The sequence below is a fragment of the Colossoma macropomum genome, unplaced genomic scaffold, assembly GCF_904425465.1.
Source record: "Colossoma macropomum unplaced genomic scaffold, Colossoma_macropomum, whole genome shotgun sequence".
Taxonomy (NCBI): Eukaryota; Metazoa; Chordata; class Actinopteri; order Characiformes; family Serrasalmidae; genus Colossoma; species Colossoma macropomum.
This window is the reverse complement of record NW_023494805.1, coordinates 35789886-35813002: the sequence shown is the minus strand read 5'-3', so window position 1 is coordinate 35813002 and position 23117 is coordinate 35789886. Positions and strand designations below refer to the sequence as shown.

General features: G+C 39.6%; 1 protein-coding gene across 1 annotated transcript in view; it reads right to left on the bottom strand.

The window, feature by feature from the left end:
• Positions 1-23117, bottom strand: part of epha4b (eph receptor A4b) — a 186238-nt gene that overhangs the window by 62357 nt on the left and 100764 nt on the right. Inside the window, exons 5-8 of the mRNA XM_036596481.1 lie at positions 16038-16373; positions 8986-9098; positions 3760-3922; positions 20-128 (exon numbers count right to left, since the gene is read on the bottom strand). Coding sequence (XP_036452374.1) covers positions 20-128; positions 3760-3922; positions 8986-9098; positions 16038-16373 — 721 coding nt within the window. The remainder of the gene's footprint in view (positions 1-19; positions 129-3759; positions 3923-8985; positions 9099-16037; positions 16374-23117) is intronic.

Here is a 23117-nt window from a genome sequence, read left to right as displayed (position 1 = left end):
AAGGAGACCAGCGTCCTACCTTCCACTCACTACGAAGCAAGCCACCAAGAAGATGAGGAGCACCACGCCACCTGCTATTGACACGGCCAGGATGGTGGACTGGTTGGGATCTCCAATAGCCAACATATCTGAGAGAGAACAGAGAAAGAGAAAGATGAATCACAGTGCTGCATGGTAGCTAACCGTATGATGAGATACCGGATCCCACAGAGAATGCAGCGCTGACATTCTATTGCTCCACACCGACAGCAAGACGTCAAAGTCAATTTTGCCTTCCCACATGCAGCCCAAACGGCCGTGCAACCCAAATGGCCGCGCCGCCGTTCCTAGAGGCAGACCGGGATTGGACGTTTTCTTCTCTAGCGTATGGATTTTGCGCTGCCTTGATCGAGCCATTACTCAAAACAAATACATCATTTATCAAGCCGGGCGACGCATGAGTAAGTGCCCCTCTCAGGGAAATGAAATGAATATCCCCGGCAACATGAATTGATTTCGAATTACATTCGCTAACATTCAGCACTCGGAGAGTTATACACTAGATACTACAACTGCGTGGAGCATGAGGACTTGGCAGGAAAGGGGACTCCTCACAAATTTATTGAAACACCTCAGCGGTGGAGATAATGTCAACAGTGTGGCTCTCTGGCACAGCTGGTACTTCGATAGTGTTAATATTGACTTTGCTGCAATGAATGAAAGACAGAGAACAGTCATCGTGTTCAGATAAAACTGCTTTGGCTTCTAGACCTTCAGTATTTCATTTGAGCTGTACAGGTGTACAGGCTGTCTTTTTCACATACAGTACTATTCAAAGTTTGTGTGCAGATGGATGGACATGATGACTGGTGGAAAAATTCCTCTTTTAACTTAAAAAAAAAAAAAAAATGTGGATGAGTCCGAGTCAAGTCGCGTGTCACTTAATGGCAAGTCAGAGTCAAGTCACGAGACAGTTAAGGGCAAGACGTCGCCAAGTCCAAGTCAATTCACGAGTCAGTTGAGGGCAAGTTCGAGTCGCAAATCAGTTAAGGGCAAGTCCGAGTCGAGTCACAAGTCTGTTAAGGGTGAGTCTGAGTTGAGTCTTGAGTCGGTTAAGGGTGAGTCCAAGAAGAGTTGCAAGTGAGTTAAGGGTAAGTATGAGTCGAGTTGTGAGTCAGTTAAGGGTGAGTCTGAATCAAGTTCAAGACAGTTAAGGGCATGTTTAAGTTAAGGGCAATATTGAGTCGAGTCACGAGTCAGTTAAGGGCAAGTCGAAGGTCGAATCATGAGTCAGTTAAGGGGGAGTCCAAGTCGAGTTATGAGTTAGTAAACAGCAACGCTTGAGTCGCAAATCAGTTAAGGGCAAGTCCGAGTCGAGCTGCAAGTCTGTTGAGGGCAAGTCCGAGTCGAGTTGCAAGTCCGTTGAGGGCAAGTCTGAGTCGAGCTGTGAGTCAGTTAAGGGTGAGTTTGAGTTGAGCTGCAAGTCAGTTAAGGGTGAGTCTGAATCAAGTTAAAGACAGTTAAGGGCGTGTCCAAGTCGCAAGTCAGTTAAGGGCAATATTGAGTCAAGTCGTGAGTCAGTTAAAGGCAAGTCTGAGTTGAGTTGCAAGTCCGCTGAGGGCAAGTCTGAGTCGAGTTGTGAGTCAGTTAAGGGCAAGTTTGAGTTGAGCTGCAAGTCAGTTAAGGGTGAGTCTGAATCAAGTTAAAGACAGTTAAGGGCGTTTCCAAGTCCAAATCAGTTAAGGGCAATATTGTGTCAAGTCACATGACAGTTAAGCACAAGGTAAATGCCAGTAAAAGAAAAGTTCAAGTTGCGTCAACTAAGTTCAATTAAGGGGAGCCCGAGTTGAGTCGTGAGTCAGTCAACATGGCCCCTAACTATTTAAAATATAAAATAAAATTAGGTGTGTTGTTTACTGTATTATATCGATATCACTAAACTATTATTGTATATGCAAATACAAACAATATTAATATATTAATAACAAAACAACTGATAAGTTACTCCAAACCGGGTTCACACCACACAGTCAGAAAACAGACAGCCGAGCGCATGCATGCTATACAACATAAGACGTATGAACAATGGGATTTATGGCTTTTATTAATATAGCCCAGTGAGGCATGAGCTTAAGCACCTCGCCTCTAATTAAAAGAGTAATTAACATGATTGATGTGCGGAATTAGAAATGTAACCTTGGCTGCGGTGGGGCAGGTCTGATGGACCAGAGGTGTTTGGTGGGCCATGACGGGGCTCCAATTAGTCACATGCAACCCAGCCCCTCTATAGTGGCCTGAAATTGTGCCTCGATTGCCTGCTCCACGTCAAGGCAAACAGGTTACTGCAACACAGCTTTCTGTGTCCTTTGAGGCTTTGAGACATGTATGTTTCCTCCCGGGGGGGCGGCAGAGGGAAGGAGGTAAATAAGTCACACTCTACTTCACGACATTAAAATAAAAATCCTGCACCAAGTCCCACAGCAGCTGCTCGATGAGGCACACATACGCAGGAGGAGGGTGAAGAAAGAGAGAGAGAGGTAAAGAGAGTGAAGAGAGGAAGCAGAGCGGAGAGAGAGATGGTTAAAGGATCATTTCATTCTGAAAAGCTAAAGTCATGAACTGCTCCCAGGCCCATACAATACAATGAGTCAAAAAAACAGCAAATGCAAAGGTACCACAGAAATATTGTACCGGCGACAATCACACCAATTAACATTAATATTCTCTGTTATTGCGTTTTTTTGTCACTGTCTTAAAGATGGACGAGACTTACTTTCTTGTTGGATTCGAGAAGAGTTGAGAGTGAGTTAAGAGTGAGTCTGGGGCAAATTCAAGTCAGTTAGGAGCAAGTCCAAGCCGCAAGTCAGTTAAGAGTAAGTCTAAGTTGAATCACAACTAGAGTCGAGTTGTGAGTCAGTTATGGGCGCGTTTGAGTTGAGCTGCAAGTCAGCTAAGGGTGAGTCTGAGGCAAGTTAAAATCAGTTAAGAGCGAATCCAAGCCGCGAGTCTGAGTTGAATCGCAAGTCTGCTCAGGGTGAGTCTGAGTCGAGCTGTGAGTCAGTTATGGGCAAGTTTGAGTTGAGCTGCAAGTCAGCTAAGGGTGAGTCTGAGTCAAATTCAAGTCAGTTAAGGGTGAGTGCGAGTCACAAGTCAGTTAAGTTTGGCTTAGTTGGATCACACTTTCCCATCAGGAATCACGTTATTAGCAGAAACGAGTAGGAAAATCTGCAGATATAGCTACTTTCTGAGGACATTTAAAAAGCTTAAGTACTGAAAACATCTCTTTAATCAGACCGAGTTAAGCCATGTCAGTATTTACTGATTAGCCATTTCATAATCTAAAGGGTTTAACTCTACAGCACCGCACCTAACACCCCACTGCATTATCAGTGCAAGCTTTGCCTTCGTTGTAACTTATTACTGAGAGGTAAAATATTAATAATAAATATCTTTAGTGATATCCCAGGGTAGTTATATCTGTCAGTCAAACACTGTTTAACTAAAACTACTGGAATCAGATTCATTTCCTATCATATTTTATCAGCTGCTATTGATTATCTAAATTTTTAGCTTCTTAAAATCCATAGCATTCACAAAGTTTTCATACTGGTTGCTTTATTTTGCACATAGTAGCAATTCTGCATGTAGTATTGGCTTTAAAGACTAAAGAATTAGCAAGGCAGACCAAATACAGCAATACATGGGTGGGAAATGACTGGGAATGGCACTTTCTTGTGAAGAATACAAACAGTACATATAGACTGCGAAAAGTTAGCTCACCTTCATGGCTGGTCTCCAGCTCGATCTCGCCGCCATAGCTGCCGTAGCCTCCGTCGGTGCGAGCGCGGACTCTGAACACATAGGTAGTCCCAGGTTTCAGGCCTTCCACTGTCATCACATTAGACTTGGTCTTCAGCACCGTGTAGTTCTGGTCCCTCTGGTTCTGAAAGTCCAGACAACATGATGCCATTACAAAGCAAGACTGACAGAGCCTTAAAGGCAATGTCGTAGTATAGCAATAGCTATATCTTAATTTTAAACGTAAGTAGAATGTGATGATGTACATATGCTATACAGAGATCAACCTTCATTTCATTTCTAGTCAAAACTGCCATGAAGTTATTCATTTTTAGCATCAGGAAAATGACAAAAACATTTATTTTACAGAAAATAACACGGAAGCCTTAACAACTAAATACAATTTTTTTTTTCAGTATTTAGTGTGTCCACCCTTTCCTGGTATTACACCTTTCATTCTTTTTAGAAGACTTGCCTTCAGTTTTTCAAAGAAATCTGCAGGGATATTTTTCCACTCCAAGTTCAGTCTTAGAGGTTGGTTGCACTGTTCGCTTCTTGCAATCCAGATAACCTCAAATACATTCAATGACGCTGTGGGCTCTGTGATGGTCAATACATTGTTCTGAGAACACCACAAGCTTCTTGTTAGATTTGCAAATTTTCCTTTTTTTGTCAGTAACAGCTTCGTGTTGATGACAGAGGTGGTCTACATTCATTTTTTGAACCCTAATTTTTTTTCTTCATTTATTTTCCTTTGACTTTCAGCTTCAGAAATATCTCCTGAAAAATGAACATCTGGCACTTAAAACATTTTGGCTGGAAATTAAATAAATGGAGAGGTCTTTGAATGTTGCATGTTTACATAGTTATGTAAATAATTACATTTATATTCTGCACCAACAAGTTAGACATTCTGATGTTTTTCTTTGCTTTCATTTCATTCGATGACAAAAAAGTGGTATAAATGTACAAAAATAACCTTTCATCAAATTTAAATAATAAAAAATAGAAAAGTTTAGAACATTAAACAGAAAGAGGTATAAAATAATTGGGTAACACTTTCTATGAATGTCACGTTTGTAAGCATCTATAAACACGTATAACATGTTATAATGCCTTCATACGGCATTATAAACATGATTATAAACATTTATAAAAATGAATTACACTGGATTACACTTTACAGCCATGTTTATTATACGTTATGAATTGTTAATATAATGCATTATAAATAGTGTTAATAACATGTTATACTGTCAGTGCCAAAGAAGTCAGTCCCAGCTTGGAGAGCGTAAAGTAAAGACAAATACCAAGCTAACGGTGGTGTACATTACCTTTCCCACATTGGGTAAAACACTGATAGCAGCACTAGTTTAAACTCTGACGTTTGAAGCCTGTAATGTGCTTTATTGTGAATGTTTTAGTGTTTCAGTAAATCCTTCAGTAAATATTTCAACTTGAAGCCTCACTCTTAACACTGGAGGAGGCTTTAGTACAGTACGCTTCACTTTACTTAGAGCGGACAAATACGACTTATGAGCTCTTATAATTTGTTATGATCAGTACTTCTAATGTATTATGTTAACAATTCATAATGCATAATAAGCATGGCTATAACGTGTAATGCATTTTTATAAATATTTATAGCCATGTTTATAATGCCTTATGAATGCATCATAACATGTTACGAATGTGTTTATAGATGCTTACAAAGGTGACATTCATAGAAAGTGTTACCAATAATTGTTTTCAAATTCAAGCGTTAAGGATAGACCGACAGTGATGGGGTGGGTATTTAAAAATTTCATGGAAAGAAAAACCTTAAATATTTTATTTGAATCTGAAGGGCTATATTTATGCAAAGCTATTACACACAGTGCTCCATATGTAGACTTTATTAAAGAAATAGCTTTTCAGTAATGTTCTGGTGGCCTGAGTTATTGAATAGGCCCTGTTTGAATAAACGTAAATGGTTTTAGCAGTGAAAAAGAAGACACCTGTAAAGAGCTCTGCTTTAATAAGGCTTCTCACTGTGAAATGGGGATTAGAGGAATTAATACTGAATATTATTTCGCAGCCATGTGAGTCTGCAGATCTGAAGTGTGGATTAACATCAGGCTCTTTTTCAGGACACCAACGAATGTGTGCTCATAAGACATTAGACACAGAGATGCCAATCCCATTTCACCCCTCGGCCCAACCACTTAGCCCTACCCTTCCGCTTTGCACATTCACAGTTAGGCGTAGGGTGTCCCAAATCTTGTTGACTTCAGGTTCACAGCCCCAACACCCCCAACCGCCCCCCTCCTTTGAAGGCATATGACTCCCTAAATGTAACTAAAGCCCAGGAGCGAGGTTTCTGAACTTTACCCTCCTCTGCTATCACTGCTATCATTTCGTAGGGAAGACACTCGACTGCAACACTCGAAAAGAAAGGGTTAGAGGTAATAATAAGAAATGGGATTGGGCCTGAGTCAGCATCTGGCTCTCTTCATGATACTGTGGTGCTTGTACGGTTTGTTTTCATACGTTTTCAGGACAAGTCCTGACTTTGGCCTGAAAAACCAAAGATTCATATCATATTTTCATATTTTATTGACATACTTTGAACTTAAGAACATTCAGAAATATTAGGTTTTGTTGCAGTGGCAGTGCAAATGGGGCACAGGCTATAAAGTACTGTGTAAAAGTCAGAAACACCATTTATTTCATTTCCACCCAAAAACAGCCATGAAGTGCAACATGTTAATTTTTCAGGAGATTTTTCTGAGGAGATTAGATCTAAGATAATCTACTTGCACAAGAAAGTGGAAGGTCAAATACACACACAATAGAAAACCAGGACTTTACAACACTGGAGTTCAAATAATTATTAAAGGATACTGAGAAAAGGGGATTCCTAACAACCACCTGGAAGACCTGGTACACCATCAAAACTGTCCCCATCAGATTAAGAGTTCTTAAAGCTTTTAGCATTGAGAGAGAGGAGAAAATCAAGCTGCTTCAGATCTGAAAACATCCACAGTCCATCCTTCCACCGTGAGAAAACATTTCAACGCTTTGGGTCTGAAAGGTTGTGTAACTTAAGAAGCCATCACTGAGAAAAGGAAATAGACAAAAAAGAAGAAACAAAGAAGCTGCTGGTGCTCTGAGAACAATGGATTGACCACCCCAAACTCCAGACCTCAACATCACTGAATGTGTCTTGAATTATTTCGCTCATGAGAAGCAGAAAATGCAACCAACTTCTAAGACTGAACTTTGGACGTGTGGAAAAACATTTCTGCAATTTTCTATGAAAAACTGAAAGCAAGCCTCGAGAAAAGAATGGAAAAGTGTAATAAAAGCAAACAGTGGACATTGAAAAACACTGAAAAATATAATATTATATTTAGTTGTCGAGGCTTCTGTGTAATTTTCTGTTAAATATATGTTTACTTATGTTGACAAATTAATAACTTGTACTTAATGGCTGTTACGAGTGGAACTGAAATAAATGAAGGGTGTTCTCTGACATTTTTCGCCATAGTATACTGTATGTACATCCTGACAAACCATAAAAACAAACAGGGGTGTATGTGTGGGAGGGAAACCGGGGCAATGTTTTCATTCATATATAATAAACAACTCATTAAAGTTATACCCTAAAAGCGCCAACCCACCACCCTGCCTCTGTCAACACACCAATTGATGAATGCCTGATGTGCTGTATGCGTGTATGCTTAACACTTCTGTTGAGAAGAAGCGTATGAGCTAATCATACAAGCATAATAAGAGGCAATCTTCCTCCAAGAAATTAGAATGCCACCCACTGTCACTCAAGTTGGAGCTGTACGACTTTCATCAGCGTCTGATCGATCTCTTCTGCGAGCCAATTAGAAAAAGGCCATTCCGTCTCCTAATGAGCTCTGGAGTGACTGGACCCTGCGTGAACAAGTGCGTGTGTGGCTTCTGATACACACACACACACACACAAACACACACAAAGCATCTGCCACAGACTCCTCTTGTGCCAGACACCCATCTGTGTATTCAATATAGGATCATAACCCATAATCATGCTAAATCTGGCCTATGTGCCAGCCGCTGCATACGACAAGCACTCGCTCAAAGTAAGCTGTGAAGGATGTGGCGTAACTGAACAAACTGGGTTTATTCACTTTATGAATGCACGGCTCTCAAAGATAAGACATTGTGAGGATAAGTGAACACAATGCTAGCATGTTTTAGTCATTTCCTTTAGTCCACTTAGAACATTTAGTGCAGTTTTATGTACCAAAAATAGCCAGAATTCAGTTTTTCAACCAATCAAGCCGATTTTGATGCTTTGTCTCTAAAGGCCCAGTCACATTAGCATTTTCCCAACAAAACTGGCTTCCTTTAAGTGGAATTTGTCACATTTGCATGCAAACGTATAACAACTCAATGTTTACGAATCATGCACTATAATGCTAGTAGCACACCGGCACTGCCACTATTACATTCCTGTGCAAGGTTGGAAAAACGTTCTTTTACATGCATTTTCATATCAAATTATTTCATAGCATTTTATAAATCACAATTAGAATAAGGATTTGCACTTACAAATATTATAAGATCAAATCCATCTATATAAATGTTTACAAATGAGACTATTTATGTATTAGCGAGTAAGTGAGCTAGCCAGTTTGGTGAGGGGTTGGCAACATGCGACTCCGGAGGGGCATGTGGCTCTTGTACTGCCCTGTTGTGGCTCCAGCACAGGTAGATTTTTCAGGTAAAAATAACATAAAAAATCTCAGGTCTCTGCAGATGCAGAGTTTCAGGTAATGAATGACTAATATCAACTTGCTCTGGAGTACATGGGTTTGGACCATACAGACATATTTGCTCTCATGCTGTGTTAAGATGAAGTTAAGGTTGATACTGTGAGACTCAGTGATGTCAGGCTTCTTTCGCTGGAGCTAATTAACAGGGGAAAGCCTTGTACACGCGGTCAGTGGCATGTGAGCCAGAGATTACTTTCACTCTCAAGAGTGAGATGACTCTCTAGCCTTTGATTAGACGCCTGCCTGACCGCCTGTAATCGTTAGGAGCTCTAATGGGGGTCAGAGAGGAGTATGTGAGATCTGTGTGTGGAAAGGAGAGACAGATCTGCTAGAGACGAGGAGGGGGAAGGGAGAACAGAAGAGAAGAGAAGAGAAAATTAAAGCGGACAGTTGTCTTTACCTTTTCATAATAAATGACTTCGTACTCGACGATGGCTCCGTTTGGTCTGTCAGGTCCCTGCCACGCCAGAGTGATGCTGTCCTTACTCTTTCTCTCTTTCAGAATAACACTCACTGCAGAGAGAGAGAGAGAAAGAGAGAGAAAGAGAGATAGAGGGAAAGAGGGAGAACGTAATTGAAATTGATTGCAGTCATCTAAATGAGAAATTACAGAGAGAGAGATAAACAGCACAGCATGAAGGTGCTGATGCATTTGGGAACTCAAGCACAGACAATAATATTCAAAATGAACTCTGTGTGAGTGTGTGTGGTTGGCTGTGTGTGTGTGTGCAGTCCAAACAAACTGTGTTCTTTTCATTAATTACAAGTGCTCTGATATCCTGACACAGAAAATAAGGGTGCACTGAGATTTTAGATAGAAACTGGTCAAAAAAATAAGACATTTGGTTTTTGGCCAAAAGAGAAAGATGAAAAGGACCTACACTATAGTGTCAAAATCTAAGAATACAAAAAAACTGAATGGTAAATAAACTGAGAAAAAGTTATTTAAAACGCAGTTTGTTTTCTTTGCCCTCCTTAACTGCTCAAACAGTTTGAGCAGCAGCAGATAATCAGTGAAAAAGCCCCCAGTGTAGAAGGAACTACTTCACTGTGGCTACAAGGGATGGTAGACAAGGGATTTGTAACTGAGGGTGCACAACGGCCGAGAACATCTCCACTGATTACACTTCTATACATGACATCCTGCTCAGTATGCAGAATGTAGCAAAATAACAGGAGCAGAAATTCCTGCCCAGCACAACGATACAGTCTGCAGCCGTGGTACTGAACCGAGAAAAGAATCTCAAACGACTGGCAAAATGCAAAGTTTCACTAAAAGTATAACTAATGATTTTATGAGGTTTATTTTATGTAAACTGGTCTTATACATTGTCAGCTTTCTCAGTTTTGGGCTCAGTGTGTTTGGAATTTTGATTTCAGTTCTGGCCAAGCATTTTAATTTTAGTGCATCAGCAGCCGCCACAGAAGCTTCACTATACACCCTCAAGAGCACTTGTCATCCACACACACGCACGCAAACACGCACACACACACACACACACACACATGTTGCTGTATGAGTGTGTTCTGTAGAGGGGGTCTCACTTCAGCAAGTAATTACACTCCTACACCACAACCTGACTGATACAGTCTAACACCTCTCTCTACCTTTCTCTACCCCCACCTGTCTCACTCTTTCTCTCTCTCTACCTTTGTCTACCCCATCCCTCTCCCTTTTTCTCTCTTCACCTTTCTATACCTCTATCTCTCCCTCTTTCTCTCTCTCCACCTTTCTCTACCTCTGTCTCTACCTTTCTCTATCCCCACGTCTCTCCCTCTTTCTCTCTCTCCACCTTTCTCTACCTCTATCTCTCTCTTCCTTTCTCTTCCTCTATCTCTCCACCTTCCTCTACCTCTATCTCTTACTCTCCCTTTCTCTCTCCGCCTTTCTCTACCCCCACCTCTCTCCCTCTTTCTCTCTTCACCTTTCTCTACCCCATATCTCTCACATTTTCTCTCTCCACCTTTCTCGACATCTATCTCTCTCTGCCTTTCTCTACCTCTATCTCTTTCTCCATCTCTCCACTATTCTCCACCTCTATCTCTCACTCTCCCTACCTTTCTCTCTACCTTTCTCTACCTGTTTCTCACTCTCTCCACCTTTCACTAACCCCCCCTACCTCTATCTTTACCTTTCTCTACCCCCTCTACCTTTCTCTATCTCTATCTCTCACTCTCTCTACTTTATCCTACCCCCCTCTATCTCGCTGTCTCTCTCTCTCTCTCTCACTCTTTTTCTCCCCCAATCAGGTATCAGCATGTCTTTCTCCATCCTTCCTTTTTGTCACTGACTCTCTTCCTTGTCCTCTAACTCTCTCTCTCTCTGTGTCTCTGGCTCACTTTCTTTCACGCCTTCAAGTAGGTCTCTCTCTATCTCTCTCTCTCTTGCTCATACCTTTTCTCTTTCTCTCTCTCACTCTTACCTCTCAGCATGTCTCAAAGCACGTATCTTTATATATTTCTCCACCCCTTTTTGTCTGTCCTGGTCAGGTGTTTGGAGGTAAAGATCTCAGTAAGTCAGGAGGTGACCATGTCTTTGTTCCTCATACTACCCACCCCAACCTCCCCAACCCCTTCCCCACCCCCCAGTGCTCAACAACAACTACTACAGTGAAAAGTGTGTGTACATTGCTAATTAGTGGGGTATAAGCTTCCATTACTTCCTAGCCACATTAGTCTCACAGCTCCAGTGCAAAAATAGCAGCACACTTCAGACACTAAACATGTCTTGGATGATGGGCTAATCAAAAAACGTGTGTCCTCTGTCCCATGTCCTCTGTCCCATATCCTCCAAACAAAACCCCTCTTCAATTGCAAAAGAACTCTAAATGGTTCTAGCACAACTTCTGTGGTCCTTCTCTACAACCGGTTCACCACTGGAATGCGGTCTGCAGAACACATTCCCTACAAATATTTATATTACTTACAGTGTATAATCAAATCAGATTAGTGTGTCTGAGGATGTCGAAATGGCTCTGCGTAGTTCTGCGCCGTGCACGTGTTTATTTCAGAAAGCCGAGCTGATAAATATTCAGCGTGAATCGTTCACATTCCTGAGGCTGTGTTTGACCCTTGGCTCGGGCTCATTCCTCTCAGAAAACTCCCCTCATCACTTGCAGAAAAGACTCATGCATATTTACAGCCCGGGTCAGAGAGTTATGGGGGGACTCAGCGTTCCTCACACACATAGCAGTGAGTGAGAAGAAGCATCAGACTTTTGACACCCGTCTGCCTGAGCATGGAATCCTTGATCTTATGTTTTATTTAGTGGCTGTGAACTTTTGAACTTTTACAAGAGCAGGCCTTTCAGAGTGACTGTGGTCTGTGAATGTGGGGTCCACAGAATTTACCTTACTATAGATGAACCCTCCCAGAGCCCTCAATGCTGCACCTCTTCTTATATTTTGGTGAGTTATGTCTCACTTGTTGTTCATTGAAATAAGTGGTGAAATTGTGTTGAAAGTGCAGATTCTAAATGTTTAATCAATACCACAGTAGTGTTTGCAACTAGAGAAGATAATATATTGTGATTTAAATTGAATTAAACTTTTTTACAGTGTCCTAAGTTTTAGATATTAAAAAGGTATGCGAGGTACAAACTCTAAAGTTCCAGAAAACACCACAGTAAGTTCTAAGGCAGGCTAACTAAATTTGACTGAAATGCCCAACAGGTTCTAGATATTAACTTGGTAAGTATGTAACTTACACTATATAACCTACCTGGTACTTGGAGGTGTTTCTGATTTACTTTTATGCTTAAATGTGTGAAATTACACTGAACCAGTGCATATTTGTTTTTTTCACCTTGTTACTCCAAATATGTATAAGATATTTCACTATATCTTTTATTAGCCTAATATCTAGAACCTGTTAGTCGTTTCACTGTAACTTAGACTGCCTTGGTACTTATCATTTTACTCAAAACATTTACACACTGTTAAAAATTAGAAATCTGCTCAACTTAAATGATTTAGTAACTGATTACATGGCTTTTCTTGAGATCACTCAACTTGAAAACACCAGAATTCAAGTCAAAAATTCTCTCAGCTTCTGTTTCTAGGTCTGCATCTCACTTAGATAAACACAATCAAATTGTTTTTTTACTCAATTTCCCACTAGCTGGCGCTCTTTCTATCACACCGTTTCATCTGGCTTATTTTCCTCTTGGGCTTCTAGATATGGACAGCTTTGGGATTCAAACTCACAAACTCCTGATGTTGGGACGAATTATGAGACAGTTGCACCACATGAGACGATGGCGTGCTTTAAAGTTAAAACAACAAATATTTTCTACGGTGTATTAAACATTTGTAGATACAAAATCTGAGTTGCTTCATGTGTTCCTGAGTGGTGCGGTGGACTAAGCCGTCACCCCAACAGGAGGCTGTGAGTTTGAGCCCCAGTAATGCCATAGCCATCCAGAAGTGCTTACCCAAGAGGAAAAATATCTAGCAGCTTTGTGTGATGCAAAGAGTCCCGACTAGTCGGGAAGTTGAGTATTAAAAAAAAAAACAAGTTCATTTTATTCACCTCACTGAGTTGCAGAACTAAAAAATTAAGAGAACTTTTGACTCAACTAGGAAGACTGAGTTGTGTGAACTCGTGTCCTCAAGTTGAGTCAACTCAAGAAAAGCCATGTAATCAGTTAATATATCGTTTTGAGTTGAGCTGACCTCTCATTTTTAACAGTGCACAGTAACGCACCCTAACATGGTTAATGCCAAAAATGCAGGGCATTATCGGGTATTCTCTCACCTTTATGTACGAGGGGCTATTTTCTTACCAGTGACACCATCAACTGTGCTAGTAGGTGCTTTGCTCTCCACAAAAAAAAGATAGCGGGTGTTGGTATGTTTTTTTTCCAAACACAATTCTGTGTTTATTAAGCAAAATGCTTAACTTTGTCTCAGTGGTACCTCCTGAGGACCAGCATAGCCACTTTAATTTTTTCTGGCCAGCGTGGCAGACCAGTTACCTGTGGCTACGCATGGGTGTTTGGTTGCTTCTCACTGGTCTAACTCATCTATGGGCAGTTCACAAGCTCAGTTTTATTAGCTTACTTTTCCCCACTTAAGGCCTAAGACAGCATCGCTGATAACACACAAGGACTGACTTTATTGAGTTAAAGGGGACAAAGTCAAACTCTCTAAATCAATCACCGACAAGGCAAAAAAAGATTCATGAATATGATTATCACAGGGTTACCTCAAAACCCAAACCCTGAACTCTGCAGCTTTCAAGACTCACTATGTATAATATAACAAGGCATTAATAATGTAATAATAGCCCTCAGAGCTGAATAGCACTGCTGAATGGAATTTGACAGGTGGAATTGTCTAAAGCATGCCAACCACACACACTCTAGAGTTTAGAAAGTTACGTCCTTGAATGAAACCATAACCTTCCCTGTCAGCAATCGCTCTGAATAAGCAATGATTTCTGAATAAGCAAATCTGACTAGCATGTGAAAGAAAATATCTTTCCCCCCAACTCTCATAAAAGATACAACTGAGAGAATAAAAACGCTTGTGAAGCCCTTAAAACTCTGGGTTTCTGTATGAATAGTCCCTACGAAGTGATCTGATCATCTAATTCATAATAATAAAGAAAGACGTCTTAAGAAAACACACAAAGGTCATTGATGGAGTGATGAAGTATGTGAATTCATAATTAGTAACTAGAGGAACCTCCAATGTTTCAGCTCATATTATGCTTCCCTTCATACCATGTCATAGAATCTCAAAGGAAATGCGCTCAGGACTCTGACTTGGTCACTACTGAAAAAACAAACAAATAAGCAAACAAACAAACAGCAAAATCTCTACAATTTTACTCTATTTTGTTGCATTTTTGCTGGTTTGCATTACAACAGAGCGCTTTGGGGAAATGAATCAGTTAACATGTCATTTCTCTCATCTCAGCCTTTCAGTGCTCACAGAAAAAAAAATGATATGAAATCGCTGTTTTTAAATGTATCCATATAAGTGTCCTCATATTATGCTGTAACAACGGCTAATTTATTTTGTTCCTGAATTACTGCAAAATTGTGGCCCTGATGCAACAAAGAAGGCCCACACTATTATACTGTTACACTCCCACCACCATGCTTCACAGTCATTTGAATGATGTTTGTGCTATCTGTTTACAGTTACAATTTAAAATAGTTTTGTACAATATGCAAAGAAGATCCATACTATTGTTTTTGTTAGACTCCTTCCACTATGCTTAGAGGTGGCATTAGGCTTTTGTGCTGGTGCTGATGTTTTCCCAAACATAATGTTGTGTACATCAGGCGAAAAGTTCAACTTTTTCCTCATTTTTTATCGTTCCATATGCTTGTTTACAGCAGACTTCTTTTTTTGAAGCTATGGTTTCCTCCATGGAAACCCTTAACTAACAACACTCGTTCAAGTTTTTGTTTTTGTTTTTCCTCAGTAGAACTCAAACACAGACATTAAGTTCAACACTTTCAGACTTTTTTGAGGACTCTATGGCAGTGCCTTGTACTGGCTGTACTCCTAGGAAAGCATCAACAGTGCTTTTTTTCCTTCCATTTGCAAACTAGCAGTCTATCTGCAGACGGGTGGAGGTCCAACTCATTACTTATCCTTTTGTAGTTCTTCTTCAATATTGAGCTTCAACTAACTCTCTTTTAAGGTCCTCTGAGGTCTCTATTGATTGGGCCATATTGAACTTGAACAGAATCCTGTTGTGAATGGGGCAAGAAACCATAATGGTGTTTTCTCAAGAGCAAGTCACACCTGAATTGACTGGACCAGCAGACTCTAATTACCTCTTTCTCCAGAGGTTTACATAAATTACATTAATTGATGAAACCATTTGCTCAGTAAAGTTATGGCAACACGTGTAGTGTTTGTTGTTTTTTACTATTATGACACAGATGATCAGCTGACATTTTAAGAGCTATTTATATAGAAATCTAGATCCATTCTAAATGGCCCACAAACTTTTTCTTGAAACTGCACATTTTTGTGTATGCTAACTACAAGTTCTCACTTCAGGGTCAATCAAAACCAACAGGATTGCTGCGGCTAGTGCAAAGCTAAAGCTCTTCAAAGTAAGCTTTGCCTGAGGCACTATTTCACTCTGATGGGGAAAAGCATGCCTAATGAAACATGTTTAGAGGGCTGTGCAGATTTGTGTACATGTATAATTGCGCTCTGCCTGACAGCAAGAAAGATTCTGCATTACTGAGATACACTAGATGTGGGGAAAACAGAAAAGCAGTAAAAGGAAAGACTATTTGCTTATTCAGAGTGATTTAAGTGACTAATAGATGAATAACTATTCATGTAATAGTAATAAAACTGTAATATAAAACTATACAGTAGTATACTTTTATAATAAAATACAAATGAGTTAACTGTGTCATCAATATAATTTGTTTGATTGGATCATACAAGCTAATACATAGTGGTTAGTAGTTCCTACCTGTCTGGCCAGTGGTGATGTTGACAGTCACTTGTTGTTTCAGGGTTGGACTCAGGTCAGATACCCCATTGACCGCCTCGATGCTGAAGGTGTAGTTGGTATTAGACAGCAGATCTGAGACCAGCACTTTGGCCATGGAGAGTCCAAACTGACGGGGCAGAAAATGCACACCGCTGCCACAGGGGCTGCACTTCCTGCCATCCCCTGGACACTTTCTGCAGTGGATGTTGTAGGTAACGTCACCGCGTCCACCACTGTCCCGTGGAGGGCTCCACTCCAGGGTGACAGAGGTGTCATTCAGGGTGGAGATGGGGTTTTCTGGAGCCGAAGGGGGCCCTGAAGCGAAGAGAGTCAGTGTGTTAGAGTGCATGTGTTGAGGATTATTATGGTAATAGCACAGCATGTTGTGCTAAAACTCGAGAAGCCGCTATGATGTTATCTGTAAGGTATCTGACTGGTCAATTTTTACAGGACAAAGTATCTCTGGGTCAAAGATATCAAAGGGTAGCCCAATGACAACAACACAGCACATGACCATGTCTGTTAGCAAGTTTTGATATTCCTTTATCGTAAAGTGGATTGGAACGGGACTACTGTGACAGAGGAAGCTCCAGGTTCAGCCAGTTACAGTAAGTCAATATCTCTGGAATTTTCAGACTGCAAACATTAAACTCATAATTCAAACTAGATTTAAATCACTCCATAATTATTACTGTCAGACTGTAAACATTACACACTATAGATTCATACTGGATTTAAATCACTCCATAATTATTACTGTCAGACTGTAAACATTACACACTATAGATTCATACTGGATTTAAATCACTCCACAATTATTACTGTCAGACTGTAAACATTACACACTATAGATTCATACTGGATTTAAATCACTCCACAAGTTATACTGTCAACCTGTAAATATTACACACTACAGATTCATACTGGATTAAAATCATTCCACAATTATTATTGTCAGACTGTAAATATTACATATTATAGATTCATACTGGATTAAAATCAATCCACAATTATTACTGTCAACCTGTAAATATTACCCACTATAGATTCATACTGGATTAAAATCTCTTCACAACTTTTGCTGTCGAACTGTGAAAACTACATACACTGCCAATTCATACTGGATTTAAATCATTCTGCACATTTACTGTCAGACTGTAAAGAGTACACACACTACAGATGCACAATAAATTAAAATCCCTCCCCAGGCCAAACTATTCCAGCTCCAATAAGACTTTCTTTTCACATTAATATTCATTATTTTTGCCTTACTGTTATTACTGTGTCTGGCAACATTTTAAACAGTCTATAAAGAATCTGAACTGTGTTGAATTTAGAGACAGTGGGAGGAAGCAAGGCTAAGTGAGAGAAAATAACGAGTGCTTGTTACTGATAGAAATCCTCTAAGGCAAACTCTCCCTGCAGGAAAATCCTTCTCTTCTTCTTTTCGGTGAAGACTAGAAGACAGAAAGAATCCCAGAGCACAATGCTAGCGCAATCTAATCTCAAGCAGAGAGCAAACTCTGCAGCAAGAGAGCAAGGAAAAACAAACAAATACACAAACAATCCCACAAACTAAAATCTACTCTATAGCACGGCTATTTTTAATGCTGAAGTAGCGGATGGGCCTTGCTGGTAGTGGACGAGTTCAGCAGGAATCCGTAAACACAACTGAATGCGTGTCAGACAGAAAGAAAGAGAAAAGAGGGCAGTGCGGCAGAGAGGCGCTGTCTTGGTGGGGGGTATGACTTACAGGGGGCTGCTTGTGTATTCTCACTGGCTCAGCAGTTTTTCAGCACTTTGCTGCCTGTGTTACTTTCTACTATCACAATAAGACAGTTAGCTGACTAAACAGTAAGACAAGGGAACATTGTGGTAGAATATGTTAAACTACAGTTTTAACTAGGGCTGCACTATGTATCATTTGTTAATCATGACTGCAATACTGATCACTGTGATACTGACATTGCTGCAATAAACAAGTGAACTCTCTGACCAATCGCAGTGTTTTGTAGTGGGCTGTGGCTGTGAGCATCCTGACCACTCACAGTTCCAGAGTAACACGTTTGTGGGTATTTTGGTCAAAAACAATGCAGGCCAATTTTTAAACCAAGTCACCTGATGGGTTCACAATATTGTTTTTATATATATATATATATATATATATATATATATATATATATATATATATATATATATATAGTATGAACAGTAATACATAACAATATAATCGCAATGCTCAGGGCTGGCTGTAGCTGTCTTAATCATGCAAATTTATACCTGGCTAGTTTGTGTATTTCTAATGACTAGTCCAGGGATCGGCAACCCAAATGTAGAGAAAAGCCAATTTGTCCTTTCAACAAAAATCAAACCACCTTGGGAGCCACAACATTTTATGTCTATTTTACCGTCTTGGCTGTTAATATGTCTCAGTATGTTCTAATGTACTAATATAGGCTAAAAAATATATTATAAACAAACACACAGACTTACTTTGCTCTGCTTTAAGTTTTAGCTCAGCTATAGCCGCTTTTCTCACATCTCTGGTATGAAACTTTTTCTCAAAAGTAGAACAGTTTCTTGTTAAATGTCTCTCAACGTTCGACTTTTTACGAGGCTGAAGTCGCTTCTCATTCTCCAGCTTCTTGTTTGATTTTTTCCATTCCACCTTAAATCGTGCCTGAGGCGCCAGAATGTAACTGCTGCACCATTTAAGGTGGAATGAGAGAATCTGAATGAGAATTTGACTTCGCGTGTTTGACAGTTTCTCGCTGCAGATTAAACATATCAGGAAACCAGCTGAGCGCTTATAAATAAGAAAAAGTGCATTAATCTCCAAATTATCGATGTTCATCTTAAATCTTCAGGGTTAAATGGTGAATTAGCAGTTCTACATTAACTCCAGCGTTGAAGATAATTAGTGTTAAAACTGTGTTGAACGATCAGCAGAGCTTTATTTTACTGCAAAGGAGGATTATTTTATTTTTACCTAAAAATCAAATTCTGCTGTGGAGCCGCAACAGAGAGCTGCATGTTGCCGACCCCTGTATTAGATGCTCGTTTTGGGTTCGAGTAACAGTTTAAATTACAGAAAACTTTCTCAGCTTTCTGGATCCAGGCGTCCGTTCTTGCTTAACCAGCTAACTTTAAGCATGCATCAATCCAAATCTGGTGAAAGTACTGTTACAAATGCTTTACTCACTACATATTAAGGTAGTATGACTTATGGTTTATCTACATGTTCAGTATTTTTTGTTGGTGTTTTTACTATTTTGCACAATAAAAACATTTCAGAATTACTTTGGTTGTTTAAAAAGGTTCTAATTAAAATATTTCAGACATTCCCGAATAATAAGCCACTGTTAACCTAATAACCGGGGTTTATTTAAGCATCTTAAATGGTTTTATTTGAAAATATATGTGTACCGTGATATATACTGAAACTGTCAGAAACTTTAATGATACTGTGATACAATATTTGGCCATTAAATATTAAAACAGAATAAACTTTGCTTTAGCAAAATTGTTCCTGACACTGTTCACTGTCATGTCAATGAAGCTTCAATGCAACACACACAAACAGAAAATGTGGGAGAGAAAGAAAAAGAGACAGAAGAAAATAACTGCATTCACAATGTGAATGTCTGCACAGTGTGATTCTTCAGTCTAATCAAACCAGCTCACTATTTTTGCTCTCCACTTTAAGGGTTAAGAGAACTGATGAAAGGATAGGAGGATGGACAGACTACATGAAGGAGAGAACGGAGGTAAGGGGGAGGAGATGGAAGGGTTTTAACAGGCTGTGGTGATGACATTTCATCAGATATACAGGCTGGAAGAATGAAGAGTGCTCCCCTGAGACCTATCGGTCATACAGACCGCCCAACACCAAATCCTCCCCCAAACTCTGTGTGAGAGAGAATGTGTGTGGGCGTTTGTGTTCCTGTACATGTCTTTTATTGGTCATCAAGCAGATGTAACCACAGTGAGCACATCTGTACGCTTGAGTATCTCAAATATGCAAGTGATGCTCATCCAAGTACAAACTCAGTTCCAAAAAAGTTGGGACAGTGCGCGAAATGCAGATAAATACAGAAAACAGTGATTTATTCATCTTATTAAAAAGTGATTTATATATTTTTTGGAAATATACAATTTCATTCTGAAACTGATGCCTGCGAGATGTTCCAAAAAACAGTTGGGACAGGGGCCAATTTAAGACTAGGAACATTGTGAAATGTTTAGAAAGCATCTTAAAAAGGTGATGTAATCATGCTTGGGTATTAATGGAGCATCCAGGAATGGCTTAGCAATATCTTGACAAACCGTTGTCAACAAATACCATCTGTCACTGCATCCACAAATGCAAGTCACGACTGTGTTATACACAGCTGAATCATATGTCAACAAAGTCCAGAACTGTTTCAGACTTCTCTGGACTCAAGCCTATCTAAAATGGACTAATGCACGGTGGAAACGTGTACTGTGGTCTGATAAGTCAACGTTGTTACCAGCGTAAAGTCCAAATGCAACGGTCTGTGATGGAATGGAGGGCCTTAATAGGTAACTTGCTCATCTGTTAAAGCACCACTAAAGCTGAACACATTTTGAGCAACATGTTCTGCCCCTACACAGTGTCATTTTCAGAGACAACCTTGCTTATTTGAACATGACAATATCAAGCCACATTCTTGATGTTTTACAGCATTGTAGTTTAAGAGAGAGAGTGCAGGTGCTAGGCGGGCGGTCCAGCAGTCCAAACGCTGAAAATGCATGCAAAACACAACAGACCCACTGAAAACACAGGCAAAACAAAGGACCAATACGGAAGAAGTGGATCAGCTTGTGCCTATACATCATTCTACTGAATTGGAGTTAAAAACACATTTCAGACTTTTAACTGACTTGGACTTTAGAGTAAAATCATTTTGCTCTGAGTGACTTTATACTTTATTTATGTTTATTTTATGGAAACAAATGATGGAACATTCCATTTTGTCACTACCAAAACAATCATAACTCTAACAAAACTTTACCAAATGTTTCGGTGGTGACAATTTTAGCTAATTAAAAAATAAAAAAAAAAAAGCTAAAATTCAGAACTCAAAAACACTAGCCAGTACATGACTAGCAAACACAGCTTTGAACAGCTGTACATACATAAAATCATAATATGTTTCACTAAAACACAAAAAACATTACTTAATTACAAAAAATCTGTGCAAATTGTTAATGTTACACACTGATTTTCATACTTAGGGACACATTTACTTCAAAACAATGGGATCTAACTGCTCACCATGTGGCCATGAGGGACAGGTATGCAGTCTCACTTCCTGCTCTAAAGTGTGGGTGTGTGGCTAAAATAAGGCTCCACCTAAGGACTAAACCTTTTTGTGTTTTGGTAGTTTTTTATGTAAAAAGCTAAACTTCACTTTAAAAGAACTTCTTTTTTTAAACCAACATTAAAAAAATAAAAATGTAGTGTTTTTTTTTTTTACAAGTGTAAATTTATTGAGTTTGGGACAGCCACCTCCCAACAGAAAGTACCCTATAAATGATGATTTTGTACATATTTATCTTATTACTATGTCTAAAAATACTATGGCTTTAAATAGATCATAACATAATCATTGTAAATATCTAGAGTCTACACATTCAATTGCTTTTTTTTATTATTATTTTTTTTTACTGATACCAGCTTTGAGTTGAAGGAGGTCATGTCTTGTGAAAACAGTGCATATTTTTAACTATTAAAACTAAAAGCGTGTTCATCAGCAGTCATATGCGCCAGCGTGCTCTGGTGTGATTCATGTTGGAAATGGCAGTGATTCGATTAGCACATTATTGCTGCTTCCTGCTGCACGATTTCCATCTATAAACAAATACCTGTATCTTTTCCACTGGCCTAATTCGCCAGTTTATTGCCTCAGAGATCTGGAGCCAGTGATAGAGGCCTCACTCCAATGTGTGTCTGCGTGAGATTTTTGAAATGAAGTGTGCTGCACTGTGTTCTAGCTGAAGGTCATTATGAACATGCATACACACGTCGGTATGCATGGCTACTCTTATCAATTCAGCAGATCCGTTAATTGAGTTTCGCTTCGTTCACAGGGATAAAGGAAACAATAGAAAAACTGCAGTGGCTGAATTTAAAGCATTGATATCTGTCTTTCCTGTTTAATTACTCAGCGTCAGACCACACACACACACACACACACACACACACCCACACACCCACACCTAGCCTATTCACTCTTCCTATGTCAATAGAGTGACCTCACCACCCTTGTAAATGTTCTGAGAAATGTTCGACTAGGCAGACTGACATTATGAGGCAATGATGTAAGTGGAAATACACCATACTCACTTAGTAATAACCCCCACAATAAATCAGAGAAACCCCCTGACCATCTATCCATCCATCCATCATCTTTCAATCTATCCATCCCTCCCTGTCCTGCCCTAAATGTCTGCCTACTGTATGTGAGCTGGGAATTGTTTATCTTGCACTGATTCAATAAAAAAATATATCTTTCCACTTGACACCTTTCCTTCCATCCATTCATTCAATCTTTTATCCATCTGTCTCTCTATCCATCCATCAATCTTTCAATCCATCCATCCATGCCCAGCATCTCCTACATATATGTCTGCCTACTGAATGTATGCTGGAAGGTCTTTGTCTTGCTCTACTTACATAAACAAAATTCAGTTTCCCACTTGGTCAAAATCAAATTCATATAATGACATTAATTCATTCAATCATTCATTCAGCACTTTATTATCTACTGTATTTGCATGTACTACAGTCGAATCCCTCTGACCTATACTGGACCTATTTTAAATGTCGTGTATGTTTAGCACACATCCTGTTAACATGAACGTTTCGGTGATTGTATATTCAGTCCCTTAAATAATTAATACAAATTCAACCAACCCTCGTAATTTTTGCAGGGACAATTTTGTCCACTTTGTTTTGCCATGTACGGAACCCCGCTGGTGACATCCCATATAAATAAAAATAATGCGTGGCCACACCTTATGAACGTGTGGGAA